We start from the raw sequence: 18870 nt of genomic DNA on the forward strand, positions 1-18870 counted from the left end.
CCCCCTCCAGTCTGAGGTTGGAGCTAATTCCTTTCTTTCAATTTTTTACTGTCATTTCCTTGGTGTTGACTCCATTTTGGACACACTCCCCCCAATTCATGATCCTAAATTGAATTTGAGGAGCTGAGAGTCATATGAATCCTCATCCATGAGACAGCAAAGAGAGAGTCTATGTCAGCACTCTCAGAAAATGATGTCTTTAGAGTCAGTCTGGCTGGACCAGCTTAGGTAACTGTGTCAATTCCAAACCACTCTTTATGAACAGAGATGGCACATTTAGATTGGCTCTACTAATCAGGGCCCTCGTCTGGGGCAGGTGAGGCCATCCCATCTAAATCACAAAGGTGAGAATGAAGGGAGGGGATAAGTTCTGAAAAGAAATTCAGGCTCCTTGGATGGGAAATAGATGCTGGGCAGCCAGTAACAGGCATTCATTACAGGTACTTCCAGAGTCTATTTCCTTTCCTCATTTAGAAAGAAATCTAAGACTTTAACCCAAAACTTAGCCTCACATACATTCTCCATATTACCTAACACACTTTTAGAAAACAGACAAAAAGGTTAAGTAAACCATTTCCCAGTATTTTATTTCTCTAACATAATAATTTTATAATCACTAAAAAGACCTTGCTATGCAAGTGGTAATACATACAGTACTTTATCTGGATGGTTTTACATTCAGTAAAGTGTCCACATTCAAAAGAAATTTCTCTTTGATGCCTCGTGAGCTCAAACATACCTTTTAGTTGATACCCCTTTTTTAGTATGTTTAAAAAACAACACTTTCTAAAATTGCCAGGCCACAAAAACACATATCAAAATGTAATAGTGTTCTTTTCACAAAGCACGGCACCCTTCATTGTATGGGTCAGGTTCTACCAGATGTTCATTCTCTGGTGCCTAGCTCCAGCAAGCTCTCTTTGGGGGGCCTGGATCTTCAATGTTCACATTCTCCCTACAACCATGTTCTGGTTTTTCCTTTGCCAACACTTCCACTGCCTCCTAGACTCCCAGCACTCTTTCCAGCTACAGTTCTTTACCTCTCCTTTATCTGCTGAAACCCAAGAAAGAAGTCTGGGGTGAAATGAATACGTGTAGTTTGCTCCTCCTGCTTAGCTGATTGCAATCTGTCTTCAGCCTCTATAATTTGAATCTACTGTACTTAGTTATCAGTGGCATTAATCTTCATCCTACTCAAATATTTACCTGGTCAATAACCCCTTCCTTCTGAGTGTGCTCCTCCTATCTGATTGGTCTCCCTTTGTCACCTCTCAGATGTAGCCATATCTCTCTGTCCCATTTTCTCTCATTTCTCTTTATCCATCAAAAACCCTAAGAGTTCTCATATTCTAGTCCCAATATTTCAGCTTTGTCTTCCCTTTCATTATCTCATTGTCAACTCACTGCTCAAGACATGTCACTGTGCTTTGTCCTATGGTCCCAAGGGTCCCTTTGAAATATCTTCCTTCAAGTCCCAGCTTAAATGTTTTCTCCTCCATAAACCCTGTTCTAATTCCCCCCTGGCTGTAAACTACCTCCATCAACCAAGTCCACACTACCACCAGCTTCCTAATTAGCTTCACTAGTATCCTGCTTCTTTCTTGTCTCCTAATTAATTGTTCCTCTACACAACCCCAGAACGAGCTCCCATGCAATTTAAACCCCTTACCATGGCCTATAAGATCTGGCCCCTGCTAATGTTTACCGGCCCGAGACTGCTAAGCACTTTACTTGGGTTAAGCCACTCAATCCTGTCAGTAATCCTATGCCTATTGTGTGCCTACATTATCCTGATTTGTGGTAGATTCTGTTGATGAGCCTCCCAGACCCTTTCACAGGGCTGGTGCCCCCACAGCCTAGCGGCAGTGGGTGTTGGCTAACAAACAGCTCATGCCTCCACCTTAGTTGGAGGACTGACTGCCCTCAGCTGAGCAGTCACCTCGCCACCCCTCCAGCTCCTCCTTCCCCCACTGCAGGCAGTAAAAATGCCTGGCATGGGAACGTAACAGCTCAGCTCCTCACCTCGGGGCAGGACAACCTATGTGGCCCACCCACACCACAGAGTACACCATAGGGTACAGAGGGTGAACGCTGCAAACCTCTTCTTCCCCCACCGGGTCCTGTTTTCTTTATTCCATTGCAGATTCCTAAGAGCACTCCCTCAATAAGTAAGCCACTTGCCCAGAATCCCCATCTCAGGCATTGTTATGAAGGAACTGATCCAAGATACCATTTTACAGGTGAGAAAACTTGAGACAGAAGTAAAGTGATTTGCCTCAGGTCCAACAGAAAATGAGAAAGCTGAAATTTGAAGCCTCTCTGGGGTCAGAACTTGAACTTTCTCACCATACTGTAACGGCCACTTGTCCAACCTCCTCTGGCCATTCATCCCTCCAGCCAAGTTACTTCCTGCCTCGGGGCCCTTGTACTCTGTGAGGAAAACAGCTGTTAGGCTAGCTCACTGGTTTCCACACTGCAAGCACTTTGCATGTTAGCGTGTGAGCACGTGGCAGAAAGCATGTGCGTGAGTCTATGAAAAGCTGTGGGTGCTTTCCCTCGGGGGCAGTTCTTCCAGATAGCTCTCCCCTGCCACTGCTCTCTTGGCCCCTGGGAGGCGTGGTTCCCTTATTCCCTCAGTGACACACCTGTGAGGGCGGTGTTCCTGATCCCTCGCTCTCCAGTGTGAAAGTGGTTTTCCTTTGTTTATTTGCTGGCCTGTCTCTGTGAGCCTCCAGTAAACTGGGAATGGCCTGATGCTTTCTGGCTCCGCAGTTCCTCCTACCATCTGCCCGTATCCAGTGTGGACCTGCCTGGCCTCGGCCACCTGCGTTACACACTCCCGGTTCTCTATCAGTGTTTCCTCTATCTCACTTGTGGCTTGCTTCCTCTCTTATGCCACGATTCAAGTATCTCCTCAAAGAGACCTTTCGTGACCCCTAAGCATCCTAACAAAGTAACACGATTCACAACAGTGCTTTAGTATTACTTACAGCGTTTAGTACCTGAAATCATATCATGCTGATTTTGTATGTTTCTTGTCACTAAAATGAAAGTTCCCTGAGGACAGGAATGTTGTTTGGCTTATTTATTTTACCCTCAATGTTTAGGAACACAGCTGACACAGGGCAGGAGCTCAGTAACTATTTGTTGAAGTAAAACGAATGCTCAGTACTCTTACAGGGCTTTGTAGAAATCTTGCATGCTCTTAACCTAGAACTATAGTTATTTAATGTTTATATATTTATTCTGAAAGCCTGTATGCTCTTAAAGGACAGAAATTATGTTTTATTTGGAATACATAAGAGGCACTCAAATAATGCCACTACCTCTAAAACTCCAAATGTCAACTGCAGCTTGTCTTTCTATACAGTGATTGTTAGGATTTCATATGAATTATAGTCTAATCCAGAAGTATGAAAAAGTACATCACATTTAATTTATAAAGTATTCCTGGACATGTTACAAGAAATTATAGTAAATATAATTAGGTATTGTAATGCCAGTAGCCACTGCAAGACCACACTGGATTTGGCAGGTGGTAGAGACTGCGGAGCCGGAAAGTGTTGGGCCATTGCCATTTAATAGTCTCGCAATGGTGGACGAGCAAACAAAGCAGGGGAAAACTGCTTCTCGGCAAACGACCAGCAAAAATGGCCCCTCACAGTGGCTGGCAGGCACTCTGCCATCTGCAATCCCCATTCCACCCTGAGTGCAAGCACCCACAGCCTTACATAGACTATTCCAGTATCTGTATAAGGTGATCTATTTATAACGCCAGTGACTTCTAGTCAAATATGCTAAATAAGGGCTGACACAGCTGGATTCTAGTTCAGACTTTATAAATTTAAAAGAACTAGGTAAAAAAAAAGACACCATGTCAAAAAAAATAATGGGATCCAGGATTACATTTTTTTTCTTCTTTTCCAAGTGAGAGGAGGAGAGAGAGAGAGAGAGAGAGAGAGAGAGAGAGAGAGAGAGAGACTCCCGCAAGCGCCTCGACCGGATCTACCCAGCAACCCCATCTGGGGCCATATTCCCAACCGAGCTATTTTCAGCACCTGAGATGAAGCTTCCACAGAGCAACCCTCAGTGCCCTGGACCCATGTGCTTGAACAAATCAAACTATAGCTGTGGGAGGGGTGGAGAAGCAGATGGTTGCTTCTCCTGTGTGTCCTGACCAGGACATCCACAAGCTAGGCTGATGCTGTACCAGAGCCAACCGGCCCGGGACCAGGATTACATTTGAAATTATAGTAGAACCTCTGGAAACAAAATCAGTGATGAAATGACAACAAACGGCAGATATTTCTCAAATAAAGAAATACATAACTTCTCAAATTTCTCTGTAGCTAGTGTATTCCAATTGAATTAAAACTAAGTAGATTATTTTTTCTCACCAAAATGTCCCATTTCTAAAATGGTCTAGATTTGGGCGACATCTTTTCCAGATAATCCTTAAGGTTTAATTTGCCCATAAACAGTGATGACATTCTTATAAGAAGCCATTTTCTTGCTGTTGCAGAGGTCAATTTTAAAGCTAATCCAGGAAAATGAGTTCAGCAAAAAAAAGCACATTCATCTAATCCATTTAGCAAATGGGGCAAATCAGCTTCTACTTGAACAATGAAATGGAGAAATCTGTGAGACTTCCCACGTGGTGTCAGTTTTACTGTTGTATCAATGGCGGCCAGTTCAGGCAGAGGTAGCCAAGTCCCGATACGTGGGGAAGGCAAAAAGCAGAACACTGCAGAGACTTAGCAGTTTTTTTACTTCTAATGATTACAGACCAATTCTGATTATGAGCCACATTGCTGTGTAGTATTCTTCTGAGTGCTGTATTTCAAACACAAAGGAGTATGTTGCTGCCTTGGGCAGATGTACTGGACTTGTCTTCTTTTAGCTTACTTTTTCTCTTTTCTAAGGTCAAGTAAAAAATGGGACACATTTTCATATACCACAAAGGTAATACAGCAGGCTGGAGTCACTCGAATCAAATTGGGAGCAATTCCTTTGTAAAATCCACCGACGCCTTCTTTCCTTTAGAGAGAAAAAAACATATGTTTATTTTCCTATATAGCTATGAAGATACAAAAGTTTAACTGACATGGGGCTTGGAGCCAGCTGTCAAACCTCACTGTGATATAAGTTCATGTTTTCAATGTCCTCAAGTAATGTAGTTTATGAGCCATTTGTAGGGGCTTACATTCCTTTTATGGGCTGGTTGAGGAAGAGAGGGAAGGGACACCTCAAAACTGAACTGGAAAGTGCTTTAATAATCATCTTTTATTATTATTATTTTTTAGCAAGAGACAGAGAGAGGAACAGATAGGGACAGACAGACAGGAAGGGAGAGAGATGAGAAGTATCAATTCTTCGTTGTGGCACCTTAGTTGTTCATTGATTGCTTTCTCATATGTGCCTTGACCAGCTGAGCCAGTGACCCCTTGGCTCAAGCCAGTGACTTTGGGCTTCAAGCCAGCAACCTTTGGGCTCAAGCCAGTGACCTCAGGGTTTTGAACCTGGGTCCTCTGAATCCCAGGTTGACGCTCTATCCACTGTGCCACTGCCTGGTCAGGCTGATAATCATCTTTTAAATGCCTTTAAATGTATAAATGTACAGGAGCAGTAAATGACCTAATATAGGCATTAAAAACTTCGTACATTATATAAATGTGAGACAACACTGAATGTAGCACATTCTAAAATAATTTATTTCCTTAGCCTAAAACAGGAATATAGCCTTGGACCTTATCACTTAGGTTATTGGTAAGTATTTACTAAATTGAACTAAATTTAAACATTCTAAATATTCTGCTCCGGCATTTTAGAATTAAAGATAAATATGAGGATGTAAACCTATAAAAGTCTAACTATACCCATGATAATGAACAAGCATTTCTTCCATACGCGGAGAACAGTGCAGTGAGTCCTCATCAAGAGTCAAGTTCTGCGACTTTAAGCAAAATGACATAATAACAAAACCAACTTTACCATAGGCTAATTGATATAAACAAGAGGTAAGGTCCTAGAGCATCTATCTCATAAACATTATAATGAAACAATGTAGTTTAAGAACTTGATATATTTGTAGACGTTATGGTGCTGGTAGCAAGTGTGGGGCCTTCTTAATTGCATTAAACCAAGTCTTTTATGACTTCTTTTATTCAAGGCTATTCAACTATTTTAAAACATCTAAATTTTGTGTCAAAGTACTTTCATAGATCTCCTTTGATTTTTATAACCTATTCAGCCTAGATATTCTAATTTTACAAATGAAGCCTCACGGAGATTAAGTCCATTCCTTATATGTAGTAAATGGGAAATGGGAAAGCAGGGTCCGCCAGCCATGTTCTCACCACAGCACACTGGCCTTTGCTATAAAACTAATGTCAACCAGACAGTTTAAGATTTGCAAGGTCCCAGCTAAGAGCCATCCTGATACACAATGCACGCTCTCACCTCCATGTCCTTGTGATTACATCCAATACACCCTCGTAAGACATATGCTGGTCCTGAAGACGAGCTCTCACAACTTGATATGGGTATGTCGCTGCAACAGCAAATATTTTGGATAGTGCTGCAACAGATATATATTCTATTGTGCTCTAAAACGACAACACAAAACATGTCTTTTTCTTCAGACAAGATTTCTTTAAAAATATAGCAATATAAATTATATAAAAAGCAAACATTTAAATGAATCTATAAGTGAAAAATACTATTTCCCTTCTTAACAAAAGCTTTGAGAAATTAAGGGGTTCTATTTTTAACATCTGTATGTCATTGGCCTATGAAATATTTAACTATAAATTAAATTAGTGGCAGAGTCAATATTCATCATCATAATATTCCCAAAGTAAGCATGACAACATTTCCATCTATTATACGCCCATAAAAGTAAATAATACATTTGTTTTCAAGAATCATCTTACCAACTGGGCTTCTGGTAATCTATTGATATGTTGGTTGTATTTCAACTTCAACAATTCATATGCCATAAACTGAAGGGCACCGTGTGATGTTCCAAACAGCCCAGGAATAAACCCCTAAATCAAAACAATTAAAGAAAAAAAAAAACTAAAGTAAGCAATTTCCCAAAAGACCACAGCTTCCACATAAAGGAGTAAGGAATGGGTGACCTCAATGTGTGACTTAAGTGAAATGGTTACTTGACAAAGTTTTAGACAGTTCTCACACCCACCTGTGTCATGATATTACACCTTATAGTAACAGGGACACACAGCACAATCGCAATACTGTAAACTAGATTTCAGTTTTCATTAAATTGTTTCTTGTCTAAGTTTGGCTTCCTTTTAGGACTGACTACAGGTCATTCATAACTGGCACAGTAGAGCCATGGGAAATTATAATGGTCAGTTATTAAAAATGTACTGATAATAATTCATTACCTTATACAATCCACGCACACCTTCATACTTATATATTTTCAGAAGTGTATCAAACATTCCTTTATATTGCCGCTGGGGTGGGTTAACAACACCATTGTACTGTAACATAAGGCGAGTTTTGGTTACCCATAATGGGTTTGTAATGCAGAGAGTCATGGCTCCTAAAAGCAGATTTAAATACAATTACTCAGCATACAAGTACTTTCTCACTTATAACAATCCAAATTAAGAACAGTCCAATAAGAAAAGGGCTGCCCAGGATCTGTACCTGCAACAGTGGTAAGTGTCTCTGAGCCACAGTCTTAGGGCTAAAAAGTAGACATCATGTTAGGTGATCATAAAATGTTCCTCATGTGGTTAGTGAGAGGTAAAGTAAGAGGGAGATGGGGCCCTGGCTGGGTAGCTGGGTAGCTCAGTTGGTTACAGTGTCCTCCTGATATGTCAGGTTCCAGGTTCAGTCCCAGGTTGGGGCACACACAAGAATCAACCAATGAATGCATAAATAAGTAGAATAACAAATTGATCTCTCATTCCCTCTAAAATCAATAAATCAATTTTTAAAAATTAAAAAAAATGGAGGGGGGAGATGGAAATGTAAAACACTTTCCCTTTAGGGTGTGAGGATAAAGACGTCCTAGCTTCTAAACAATGAGACCTGGTGTAGGAGAACAGCTGGAAGACACAGGAAGCCAACTCTGATAAAGAGATATAGATACAGATTCAGAAGAGCAGGACACAGGCTAACCCAGAGGGGCGGCAGATGAGGGGAAAAGAACCAGGAATCCAGCACCTTAATAATGTGTGCATGTGCACACAGATATCCGCCCCAACTTAACATGATCTTGCTCAAGTCCATTCAAATAACTACTACACCCCCCAAATTAAAGAACCATGCAATGTAATAAGTATTATTTCACATTTTTTATAGAAAGTGACAATTTTGTATAAAAAGAAATTGAGGTCAGTTTCTCATCTGCAGTTTTCTAAGTAGTCCTTCGTTCAACAAATATTTACTGTTCCTGTGATTTAGATCTCTGCTAGCAGCTAGGTATTCAAAAATGAGTAAGATAGTTCTTGCCTTAAAAAGCAACATTAAGAAAGTAAGGCCTGACCTGTGGTGTCTCAGCGGACAAAGGATCAACCTGGAACACTGAGGTTGCGGGTTCAAAACCCTAGGCTTGCCTGGTCAAGGCACATGCGAAAAGCAACTACTGTGAGTTGATGCTTCCTACTCCTCCCCCTCACCCCCCTCCTTTTCTCTGCATCGTCTCTCTAAAATCAATGAATAAAATAAACTAAAATAAAATAAAAAAGGAAAGAAAGGTATGTAAAGTATCAAAGGGGTTTTAAAGATTTATGAGTGTTACTTTGTATTTCCTTGAGTATCATACACACAAGGCAATTAAACAAGGCAACTAAACTGTATGATTTGAAAACTGAAATTATATATACTTTAATTGAAGAAACACTATACTTAATCATTTTAAACTATGAGAGATGTATAACTTTTTAAAGTTTTACTACCCTCTGATAAGTCAAATTCTTGAAATCTATCTAGAGTAATCAATAAGAATACCTGCTTTTTAAGAAACTTCATGTGATCACTGATTAGTATAGTTGTAAGCATATTTAAACTCTGGTGTTCAAAGGAAAAAAGGCAAATAAAATAAAAAACAAAAGTGAAAATCTGACGTTTTAAATTTCACACACTGTCCACTGTCTTACCAGCTTCAGCAGCTGAGACAAGGTACTCCATTGCATTTAACTGTTCAGCTCTTCCTTCTGTCCTATATGACTTGATGGCATTGTAACTAAAAGAATAAAACATGAGCAGTTTAGTAAATATCTGAGTAGGTGTCATAAAACAGTCAAGTCTGTTTTAAAGTGGTATCATAACAATGGTTCCTCAAAAGTGAACAGAAAGTCAATGCATAGTGCAGCCACAAAATGAGAGCTTTTTCAAGAATGGATCTGCTGGAATGGTTTACTGTTAAGATTATACCTCTCCTCCCCCCAAAATTATATGGCTAGTAATACATATGTAAAGTATTTTAATCACACACGCTTCAATTAATAAAAGCGACAGGTGGCCCTGGCCGGTTGGCTCAGCGGTAGAGAGTCGGCCTGGCGTGCAGGGGACCCGGGTTCGATTCCCAGCCAGGGCACATAGGAGAAGCGCCCATTTGCTTCTCCGCCCCCACCCCCTCCTTCCTCTCTGTCTCTCTCTTCCCCTCCTGCAGCCAAGGCTCCATTGGAGCAAAGATGGCCCGGGGCGCTGGGGATGGCTCCTTGGCCTCTGCCCCAGGCACTAGAGTGGCTCTGGTCGCAGCAGAGCGACGCCCCAGAGGGGCAGAGCATCGCCCCCTGGTGGGCGTGCCGGGTGGATCCCGGTCGGGCACATGCAGGAGTCTGTCTGACTGTCTCTCCCCGTTTCCAGCTTCAAAAAAAAATAATAAATAAAAATAAAATAAAATAAAAGCGACAGGAAAAACTAGGAGGGGGAAGGTATAGTGGTGGTTCAGTGACTGGGCAGACAAGGCAAAAAGAGACCAAAAAAGGCACCTAACAAATAAACATGTGCTGAATATCTATGTTCAGTTACCACTATAGTTGGCAAGTTTGGTAGGTAAATAGATAAACTCTATCAATAAATGGATTCTTCTTAACAGACTACCAAGTAACAAAAGATAAAAGATAACACAGGCAGTCTCAGAAAGGATTGAGAAAGTATGGCTGAGGTCACAGAAGGCTTTGCTAGGAAGTGGCATTGGCTAGGTATGGAGACACATGCAGGTACAATAGGAAAACGGATGAGCATGAGCAAAAGTTATGATAAGGGTGAATAGGAAGACAGAAAAAACTGAGCCACACCTCAGTGGCAGACTGACATTTGGACTTTATTTGGCAGAAAATAGAAAACCACTAATGTGTTGTGTTTTTTTAGTGAGAGACAGACACAGGAAGAGATAGAAATGAGAAGCATCAATTTTTTGTTGCGGCTCCTTAGTTGTTCATTGATTGCTTTCTCATATGTGCCTTGATCAGAGGGCTACAGCCAAGCCAGTGACCCCTTCCTCAAGTCAGCAACCATGGGGTCATGTCTATGATCCCATGCTCAAGCCAGTGACCCCAAGCTCAAGCTGGTGAGCCCACACTGAAGCCAGCAACCGCAGGGTTTTGAACCTGGGTCCCCTGTGTCCTAGCCTGACGCTCTATCTGCTATGCCACCGCCTGGTCAGGCAACCACTAATGCGTACTTGAGCAAGGGAGTCAAATCAGCCTATTTTCTCTCATTTCAATTTCTCTTAAAAAAATATTTTGGCTAAGTAAATCTAAGTTTTACCAACACCATTCTAACATAAAACAAGTATACTGTTATATTATTAAAAACTTAACACATAAACTGTATATGTCTTGTCTTTAGGAACTCTCTTTGGAGAACCTACACCACTCTGAAATTCCTAACAGCATGAATTTGATACATAGTTTCGCCCTTGTAAGTCTGTCTTAGAACTGAAAATAAAAAGCCACTTAACCAGTACTCGAGCTGAATTTTATCTTGCTTTCCCGAGAGCAGCACACACCCCTCCACTGCAGGTCACAGCGGCTGCTCCCCCGCTCAAGTACACTCACTAGTTTGAGCGTGCCTGCCGCAGACCCTTTCTGTGGTTGCTACAGTAAGTGTGCAATAGCAGTTATTTCAAATGGTGATGACACGTTACAGGTAAAGGATAAAGGAAACGGATGAGCTAGGAAGACGATGCAGCAGGTCAAATAAGAGGGAAGAAGAAACACGCCTCAAACTCTTTCAGCTAAGCAGTAGCTTTTGCTTTGTTTCCTGTGGCACATGTTGCTACAGGAACCCCAAGATCCGTTCTCTTCTGCTTTCCCTTTGGGATAAGCCATTTTCTGGAATTCATTTCAAAGAAATGGCTTCTGCAACTGTTTTTCCATTCCACCCCTTTGCCTTCTTCCTATTACAAACTTTCTTCCACACCAAATGCCTCCGAGGACAGCTAACAGAGTATGGATCAAGCCATTTTGCTCTTTCAGACTCTTCCAATTCAAGGAAACTGATTAAATGACTCATCTTGCTTTATTAACTGGTATGTAAAAACATCACTAAAAACAAAAATTCCTTTCATTTAGTACTGGAAAATCTAGATCTACGCACAAGAAAAAGTAGAGTCCCCAGGATAAACCTGCACCCCAGACATTTGGGGTTACTCCTTGGTAGAGTCCCCGTAGTCCATCAAGTTTCCAAATGGTAGTCAGACAATGCAGAATTCCTTTATATTTTGGTCTCAGTTCCAATCCATCACTCACTGTGGGAAAAGATACACAAAGTCAGGTGAGGGCAAAGTTCAAGCTCTGAATCACATATAAACACAGATACTATACAATCATATAAAGGTGATAAATTCAGAAGAAAAACATATTTAGGTAGAGGAAATTTTCCAGGATTATTTCATATTTTAAAATAAACACATTCATGAATTTATTCAAGTTTTTATGGAAGGCATTACTGAGAACTCAAATAATATTGTACAGTGTTGGATTAGCAGCTCTAATTAAGTTGGATTAGCTTAATCCAAGATTAAGAATTCAAATGGTCAAAAATATTACTCAAAAAATAAACTTACTAACCCTTCAGCAGCACCTGTCATTTAATTCCTAACACTCTTCTTCAGGCTAGTTTCACACCATACTCCCCGGATTTTCCTCTTACGCCACTAAATTTCCTTTGCAGCCTCCTTGTTTTCTGCCCGTCTTCCCACACAACAGGGACAGTCTCTCAATTACTAAGTATATACTTTCAATTGCTGTCCCTGTACTCCATTCTACCTCTCTAGTCCTGATCTCCTTCCTAACGCTCAGACCTGGCTTCTGTTTTTATATGGCATAAAAGATCCATCCATCTGGCAGCTTCTCAACTTTCTGAAATCATTTTCATTTCCACCTTTACCATTTTACCCTTTAGTTATACCAAACTACCCACTTATGGTTTCACACTAAGAGCGTATGCTAACGGAGTCAGGTATACTGGCTTTGAATCTCACTCAGTTCCACCACTGTGTGACTCTGAGCAAGTTACTTGATTACTCCATGACAGTTTTCTCACCCATAAAATGAGAACACTAATAGAACTCAACTCTAAAAATTACAAAGGATTACAAATAAAGCCCTTAAAATCCTGCGTGGCACGGCCCTGGCCGGTTGGCTCAGTGGTAGAACGTCGGCCTGGTATGTAGAAGTCCCGGGTTTGATTCCCGGCCAGGACACACAGGAGAAGCGCCCATCTGCTTCTCCACCCTTCCCCCTCTCCTTCCTCTCTCTCTCTCTTCCCCTCCCTCAGCGAGGCTCCATTGGAGCAAAGATGGCCAGGGCGCTGGGGATGGCTCCTTGGCTTCTGCCCCAGGCGCTAGAGTGGCTCTGGTGGAGGCAGAGCGAGGCCTCGGAGGGGCAGAGCGTCGCCCCCTGGTGGGCGTGCCGGGTGGATCCCGGTTGGGCGCATGCGGGAGTCTGTCTGACTGTCTCTCCCCGTTTCCAGCTTCAGAAAAATACAAAAAAGAAAAAAAAAGAAAAGAAAAAAAATCCTGCGTGGCACATAGCAATCATTCAATAAGTATTAGTTTATTTATGCTACTGGCTCTTGCAATACTAGACCAAAACTCAACTGCATGTTATTCTTGTTACTGGACTCTGGATGTTGGTTCCTTGATTAATGTGTGGATTATTAGGTTTTCAGGTCATTTTAGAAAATTATTTTTCTACCTCATTTACATTCTTCTTTATTGGGGCTATCTCATCATTCTGATGATTTAAAATTACAGTCTACTCTCTGCACCCGCAGATTCAACCAACTGGGGTCAAATATATGTAAAAAAAAAAAAAGTTATGTTGTTGCTGATGTGTACTATGTAATTAGGCCTATGATGGCTGCATCTGAACTGAAGATGTAGACTTTTTTTCCTTGTCATTATTCCCTAAACAATATAGTCTAAAACCTATTTACAGAGCATTTACATTGTATTAAATGTTATCGGTAATCTAGAGGCAATTTAAAGTACTGTATACTGAAGGCTATGCATATGTTATATGCAAATACTACATCATTTCGTATAAGGACTTGAGCATTTGGGGATTTCGGTTTCCAGGTTTCCACAGCGGGAATCCTGGAACCAATCCTTTGCAGATACTGAGGCATGACTATATATCTTAAAGTTAAAAGAGGTCTCCACAATCACCTTATCCACACCTACTACAAGAATATCTTCTAACCTCTGTCATCCAGCCCCTGAACCACTTGTAGTCACCACTGGTTTCATTTCTGAACACCATCACTTTGCCAGGCTAAATTTGCTTCCCTATAATTTCCACCCAACTTCTGTCTGCCCTTCAGATCAACATTACAGTAAGGCAGCTCCCTCTGCCACATGACAATTCTCGGAATACTGTAGGTTCCACCCTCCCACCAGCTAAACTAGGTCCTCCAGACATTTCTCATATGAAATGATTTCTAATTTCCCTTGACAAAGGGTTGTTCATAGTAGTACTCTGGACACCTTTGAGTTTCAATTTGCATTTGGCTCACTGAAAAAGTCCAGATTTGATTTAATGCTACATTCAAGACTAACACCCCTGTCACAAGATACAATTTTATTATAAGGGCTTTATAAAGCATAAAAACTACAGCATTAATGCTGATGGCCAAGCAATTTTGATTTCATTTTGCCAAATTTTCCTTTTTTTTTTTCTTAAGCAAGAGAAAAAGATAGGAAGGGAGAGAGATGAGAAACATGTACTCATAGTTGTGTCCCTTTAGTTGTTCATTGTTTGCTTCTCATACCAGCTGAGCCAGTGACTTCTTGCTCAAGCCAGCGACCTTGGGTTCAGGCCAGGGACCTTGGCCTTCAAGCCAGTGACCATGGTTCATGTCTATGATCCCACGCTCAAGCAGGTGACCCCGCGCTCAAGCTAGCGACCTCGGGGTTTTGAACCTCGGTCTTCAGCATCCCAGGTTGATGCTCTGTCCACTGCATCATGACCTGGTCAGGCCAAATTTTCATCTTTTCTACCAAAATTTCCCAGCCACACAGTGGGCTGTATTATTAAAAAACCTTGCTTCAACTCTTAGATCTTTAATTTTGTCTTCCCACCCAATTTCGATTGTCTTATCTGTCACCTCAGCCATACTGTCTCCTAATCCTCTCCCCATTTCAACAAGATTACCAATCTACCAATCTTCTCAGGTACCAAGACTTCCCTTTCCTCAGGAATGGTATGCTTATTGCACCCTCTTAAACTCACTAGGCCAACCACATGATTCCTCAATGATTTTCTCGACTGACATCTCTTCTGTTCCTAGACAAAAATTGCAGTCGAGACACCAAATCCTAGAGGCCAGTGCCCATAGCCAAAATCCAAAACTCTTTTCATGTTCAAGCCACTGTGTACCAGAGGGATTTCTAGTTGTAGTACTACAGTGAGTGGTTAAGTGCTAGTGGATTCAAGATTATACTGCCTGGGTTTACATCCCAGCTCTATCTTTACAAACCTATGGCTTGTGTTAGTCCACTTCTATTATCCTCATCTGTATAATGTGGAAAATAAATTCACAGGGTTGTTCAAAGTAGTCAAGGAGATAATGCACAGTTCATCGCCTTGTTTTTAGTAAATGCTCAATGAATGTTATATCCTAATTTATTTATGTATGCACGCACCACAAACTATGAAAACTATATGACTTTGTGGGTTTTCTCTGAGGAATAATAGTCCATAATTTTCACTGATTTTCTTCATAGAATAGCTTCTTACCTCCAGTCCAACTGTCAAAATTTGAGTCCTTCTATTGAGGAACTTCATGATCTAATCATGGAACCTTTACAGATACAGATGCATATGGCTATCAGCAAATTATAATTTTATTGATAGTTTATCTCTACTCATATTTTAGTATTTACGTTTATTCTAGTTTGCCCTTGGTTTTATTGTCTACAATGATCTTTTATATTACTAAGTGTCAAGCCTAGGATTAGACTGTAAATTCCCCCAGAGCAAGAACTGTGTTTAGGTACTTCCGTATGCCATAGAGCAAATAGTAAGAAACAATATATAACAAGTGAATAGAATAGAATTAAAGTTAATTTAACTCTTTAAAATAAACCACTTCTGCAGATCTAATTTTCAGGGCAGAACTTAACATGTAAGAGTACTGAAACGACAAAAAATAGTTTGCAAATAAAATTATCAAAGACCTTCTTTCAAACTATCTTTCCTAGAACTTAGCGCTGAGTTTAACTTCTCAAGTACTTTGTGAATTTCAATATACTGCTTAACTCAAGACACTTAATTCAATAAACCTAAATAAAACACAAAATAGTATTTGGATTCTAGCTATCAACTCCTTCACAGGACCTTGTACCACATTATAAACGCTAGAAAACAAACCTTCAAGAGAATTCTATCTTATGCCTGTTGGGGATTACTCCTTACACTGACTACGCACTCGCATTTGACTCTCAGCTGAGCTGCCAAACACGTGTCTACCCTAAGATTTCAAAGTACTTTCAACGGTTAATGTTTTGTACGTGTTGAGGGCTAAGCTCAAAGTGTGCCAATTCGTTTTTTATTTTACAAGTCAGGTTTTGGGTCCTACATTCTACATCAGTGAGGACTTTCTTCTGACTTTTTTACCCGTACTCCCCAGCCCTAGGGGAACACGACGCCCGTCAGATCCCTTTACCAGGTCCCCTCCCTCAAATCTAGTTCCAGGTGAGCCCGGACTGAGAGCAATCTCCTTCAACGCTCGCCTCTTGGTTTGGAAGGAGCAGAGAATATTAAGGCCTCCTTTTGCATTTTTATCACCCAGTTCGGGATGACAGCAAGAAAGAGCCCAGGGTCAGAACGGGCTCTTACCGGCAAAGCGTATCTTCACCAAGTCCAGCGGGTGCAGCGCGAGGTTGGACAGGACCCCGCCGCTCACACCCGCCACCAGGTTCTCATACCGGACGTGGCGGAATATCGTGCTCCACGCCGACGACCCGGGTGCCGGATGGCTACGATCGGTCATTGGCTCGGGGCCCGCTGATACCACGGCTCCTAGGGCCGAGGAGGTGGGACGGGATGCGGTGGCCGCCACCGTGGGAATTGCCACCCTGTAGGTGGAACCCCGGGGCACTAGCCCACTTCCGGGACCACCGCGCGGACTAGGTAGCACGGAGTCGAGAGCCCCTGTAGCCAACGGACCACGAAACACAGGCGCCACAAGTCACACCGCGAGGAGCGCGAAGGAGGTGGGGCGCCCTCCTCCGCCCCTTCCCGCCCAGCCTCGCCCACAGCGGCGCAGGCCGTGGCTGGAGGAAGAAGATGGGAGGGCCCAGAACCGCCCCCAGCCAATGTCCGCAAAACTACGGAGCGCCGCGGGGTCCAACCGAGCGGCCAGTTTCCATTCCGTGAAAGTCACATGGCAGGAAGTAGGCTACAAAAAGCGGAAGTAGCGTGTGCCAGAGAGGGGGCGGTACCCGGAATCCGGAGGGCAAGGCTCCTGGAAGCGGAGAGAAGTGGTAGCCAAGATGAAGGTGAAGATGCTGAGCCGGAACCCGGACAACTATGTCCGCGAAACTAAGTTGGACCTACAGAGAGGTGAGGCAAGTTAGTAGGGAGCCCGCCAGCCTTGGGTCTGAGTGAAGCTGGCGGGGGACAGGCGCTCTAGTCTCATTCTCTCCCAGCTCTCTTTCGCCAAGGCAAACTTTTTACAGATCAGACCGCGACGGGACTGGGTAGCGGGTAGCTTCTCTTGAAGTCTAAAAGAACTTTCTTAGTGGTTAGGGGGAAGTTGGTTATATGGAGAATGCTTCTGCTTTCCCAACCCCCCCCCCCCCCCCCGCAGCTACTTCTCTCAGGTTGTTGAAAAGTACATCTTGAATGAGCCAAAATCGTGGATTGAAGTATTTAACAGTTAAATTGGCTTCTTTAAATTTTTCTCCTGTTCTAACTTTTGGCCACTTTACGACTTAAAATTATGTATGTCTGGATGTAGGAAGAGACACAGGTGAAACTTAAAGCCATCAGTTTTCACTTTTCAACAACTTTTGTAATTGGAAATGATTGAAATAAAATTAATGAGTTCTATATTTATCTATACTGGTGTGTTTCTCCATTGACATGCTCACTATTTATGAATTATATAATTGCTCATGATACCTAAATGACAAGGGACCAACCATATGTCAACAGAATATTCTTAGTGAAGAGAATAAGTTCAAAGGCCTTAAGGCAAAAATGAACTTGGGGGCCATGTCATCGGAGTTTGAGTAAGGGATAAGTGATAGAAGATGAGGCTGGAACAATATTTTGTTATTTTGATTGAGTCATAGAAGCTATCAACATATATATGAGCATTGCTAAGAAGTAAATATTTACTCACAAGAGGTCTACAAGTTAAGTAACAAGACAGTGATGGTCAGAAGTCTGTAAAATGGATGTACTGGGCTATCCATTGCAGAGTAGAAAAAACAATATTCAATTCATGTTCTTAAAAAAACATTTATTTACATAATAACTGCATTGACACTGACATCCTCATTGAACAATATGTTAGTTACATGCTGTATATAATACAATAGGTATCCCAGGAAGAGACTGGAGGGTTGACACAGGTGTGCTTGTTCTACCTTTGGAATATTGCAGCACATTACTACAGTTTACATTTATTGGGGGAATAATATACACTGCTCACAAAAATTCAGGGAAATTTTATTGCTTCATAGTCGTTTTTAAATATCCCCTAATTTTTGTGAGCAGAATATTATTTTAAATTACAGAAACTTTATAATAATTTGTGAAGTGGTAGGGGGCATGAAAATCTTTTCCTGCAGAGGTTCCTTGGTAATATATATCAAAGTTTTCAAAAGAGTTGTAGAGCATAATGGTGAAATAAGAATTTTTGAACTTGCTGAACTTTTCTGTGGCTGTGAACACTGGGTATGTGTTTTTATTTTTTATTTTAAAAAGAATATAACCTGTTATTTCGATGTCCCTTTTAATGATGAGTGGTGAGGAAGTGATTATTTTCCAAAAAATCTTGTGCTATGGAAGATCATTTTGAAAATATATGGTTAGAACTGTTTCCATCATTTAAAAAATTTTGTCCTGAATATGATGAAAGTGTCTTCTATGAAAATTCATTTTTTGACTACACATAAATATTGGTATACAGCAACTACCTTGTTGAGATTTTTTTTAACCTTTTTTAAAATTATTAAAATGCCAAATAGTTGTAGGAACAGCTATAGACATCAGAGTAAATGGAAATTTCCTAGGCATATTTTAGAAATAACTTTTATAAAACTGGTGGATGGGACTAAAATTAAGTATACTAAATAAACATAGCCAATTATGGATATCTTCTCTTTGAATCTGCTTGTCTTTGAAAAGTGCAGTAGGTAATTCTCACTTA

The 18870-nt window shown here is 41.3% G+C and overlaps 2 protein-coding genes across 2 annotated transcripts in view; one reads left to right on the forward strand and one right to left on the reverse strand.

Moving 5' to 3' along the window:
• Positions 1-1438: 1438 nt before the first annotated feature.
• On the reverse strand, positions 1439-16754 carry SLC25A32 (solute carrier family 25 member 32). Its single transcript, XM_066379285.1, has 7 exons — positions 16329-16754; positions 11584-11734; positions 9135-9220; positions 7410-7570; positions 6933-7046; positions 6460-6605; positions 1439-5037 (listed from the first exon to the last, which is right to left on the reverse strand). Exons 1-7 carry the CDS (start codon positions 16480-16482, stop codon positions 4902-4904), a joined length of 948 nt encoding a protein of 315 aa, XP_066235382.1. The 5' UTR covers positions 16483-16754; the 3' UTR covers positions 1439-4901.
• Positions 16755-16918: 164 nt separating this feature from the next.
• Positions 16919-18870, forward strand: part of DCAF13 (DDB1 and CUL4 associated factor 13) — a 29071-nt gene continuing 27119 nt past the window's right edge. Inside the window, exon 1 of the mRNA XM_066379286.1 lies at positions 16919-17054. Coding sequence (XP_066235383.1) covers positions 16985-17054 — 70 coding nt within the window. The 5' untranslated portion in view covers positions 16919-16984. The remainder of the gene's footprint in view (positions 17055-18870) is intronic.

Source organism: Saccopteryx leptura, chromosome 3, assembly GCF_036850995.1.
Source record: "Saccopteryx leptura isolate mSacLep1 chromosome 3, mSacLep1_pri_phased_curated, whole genome shotgun sequence".
Lineage (NCBI taxonomy): Eukaryota > Metazoa > Chordata > Mammalia > Chiroptera > Emballonuridae > Saccopteryx > Saccopteryx leptura.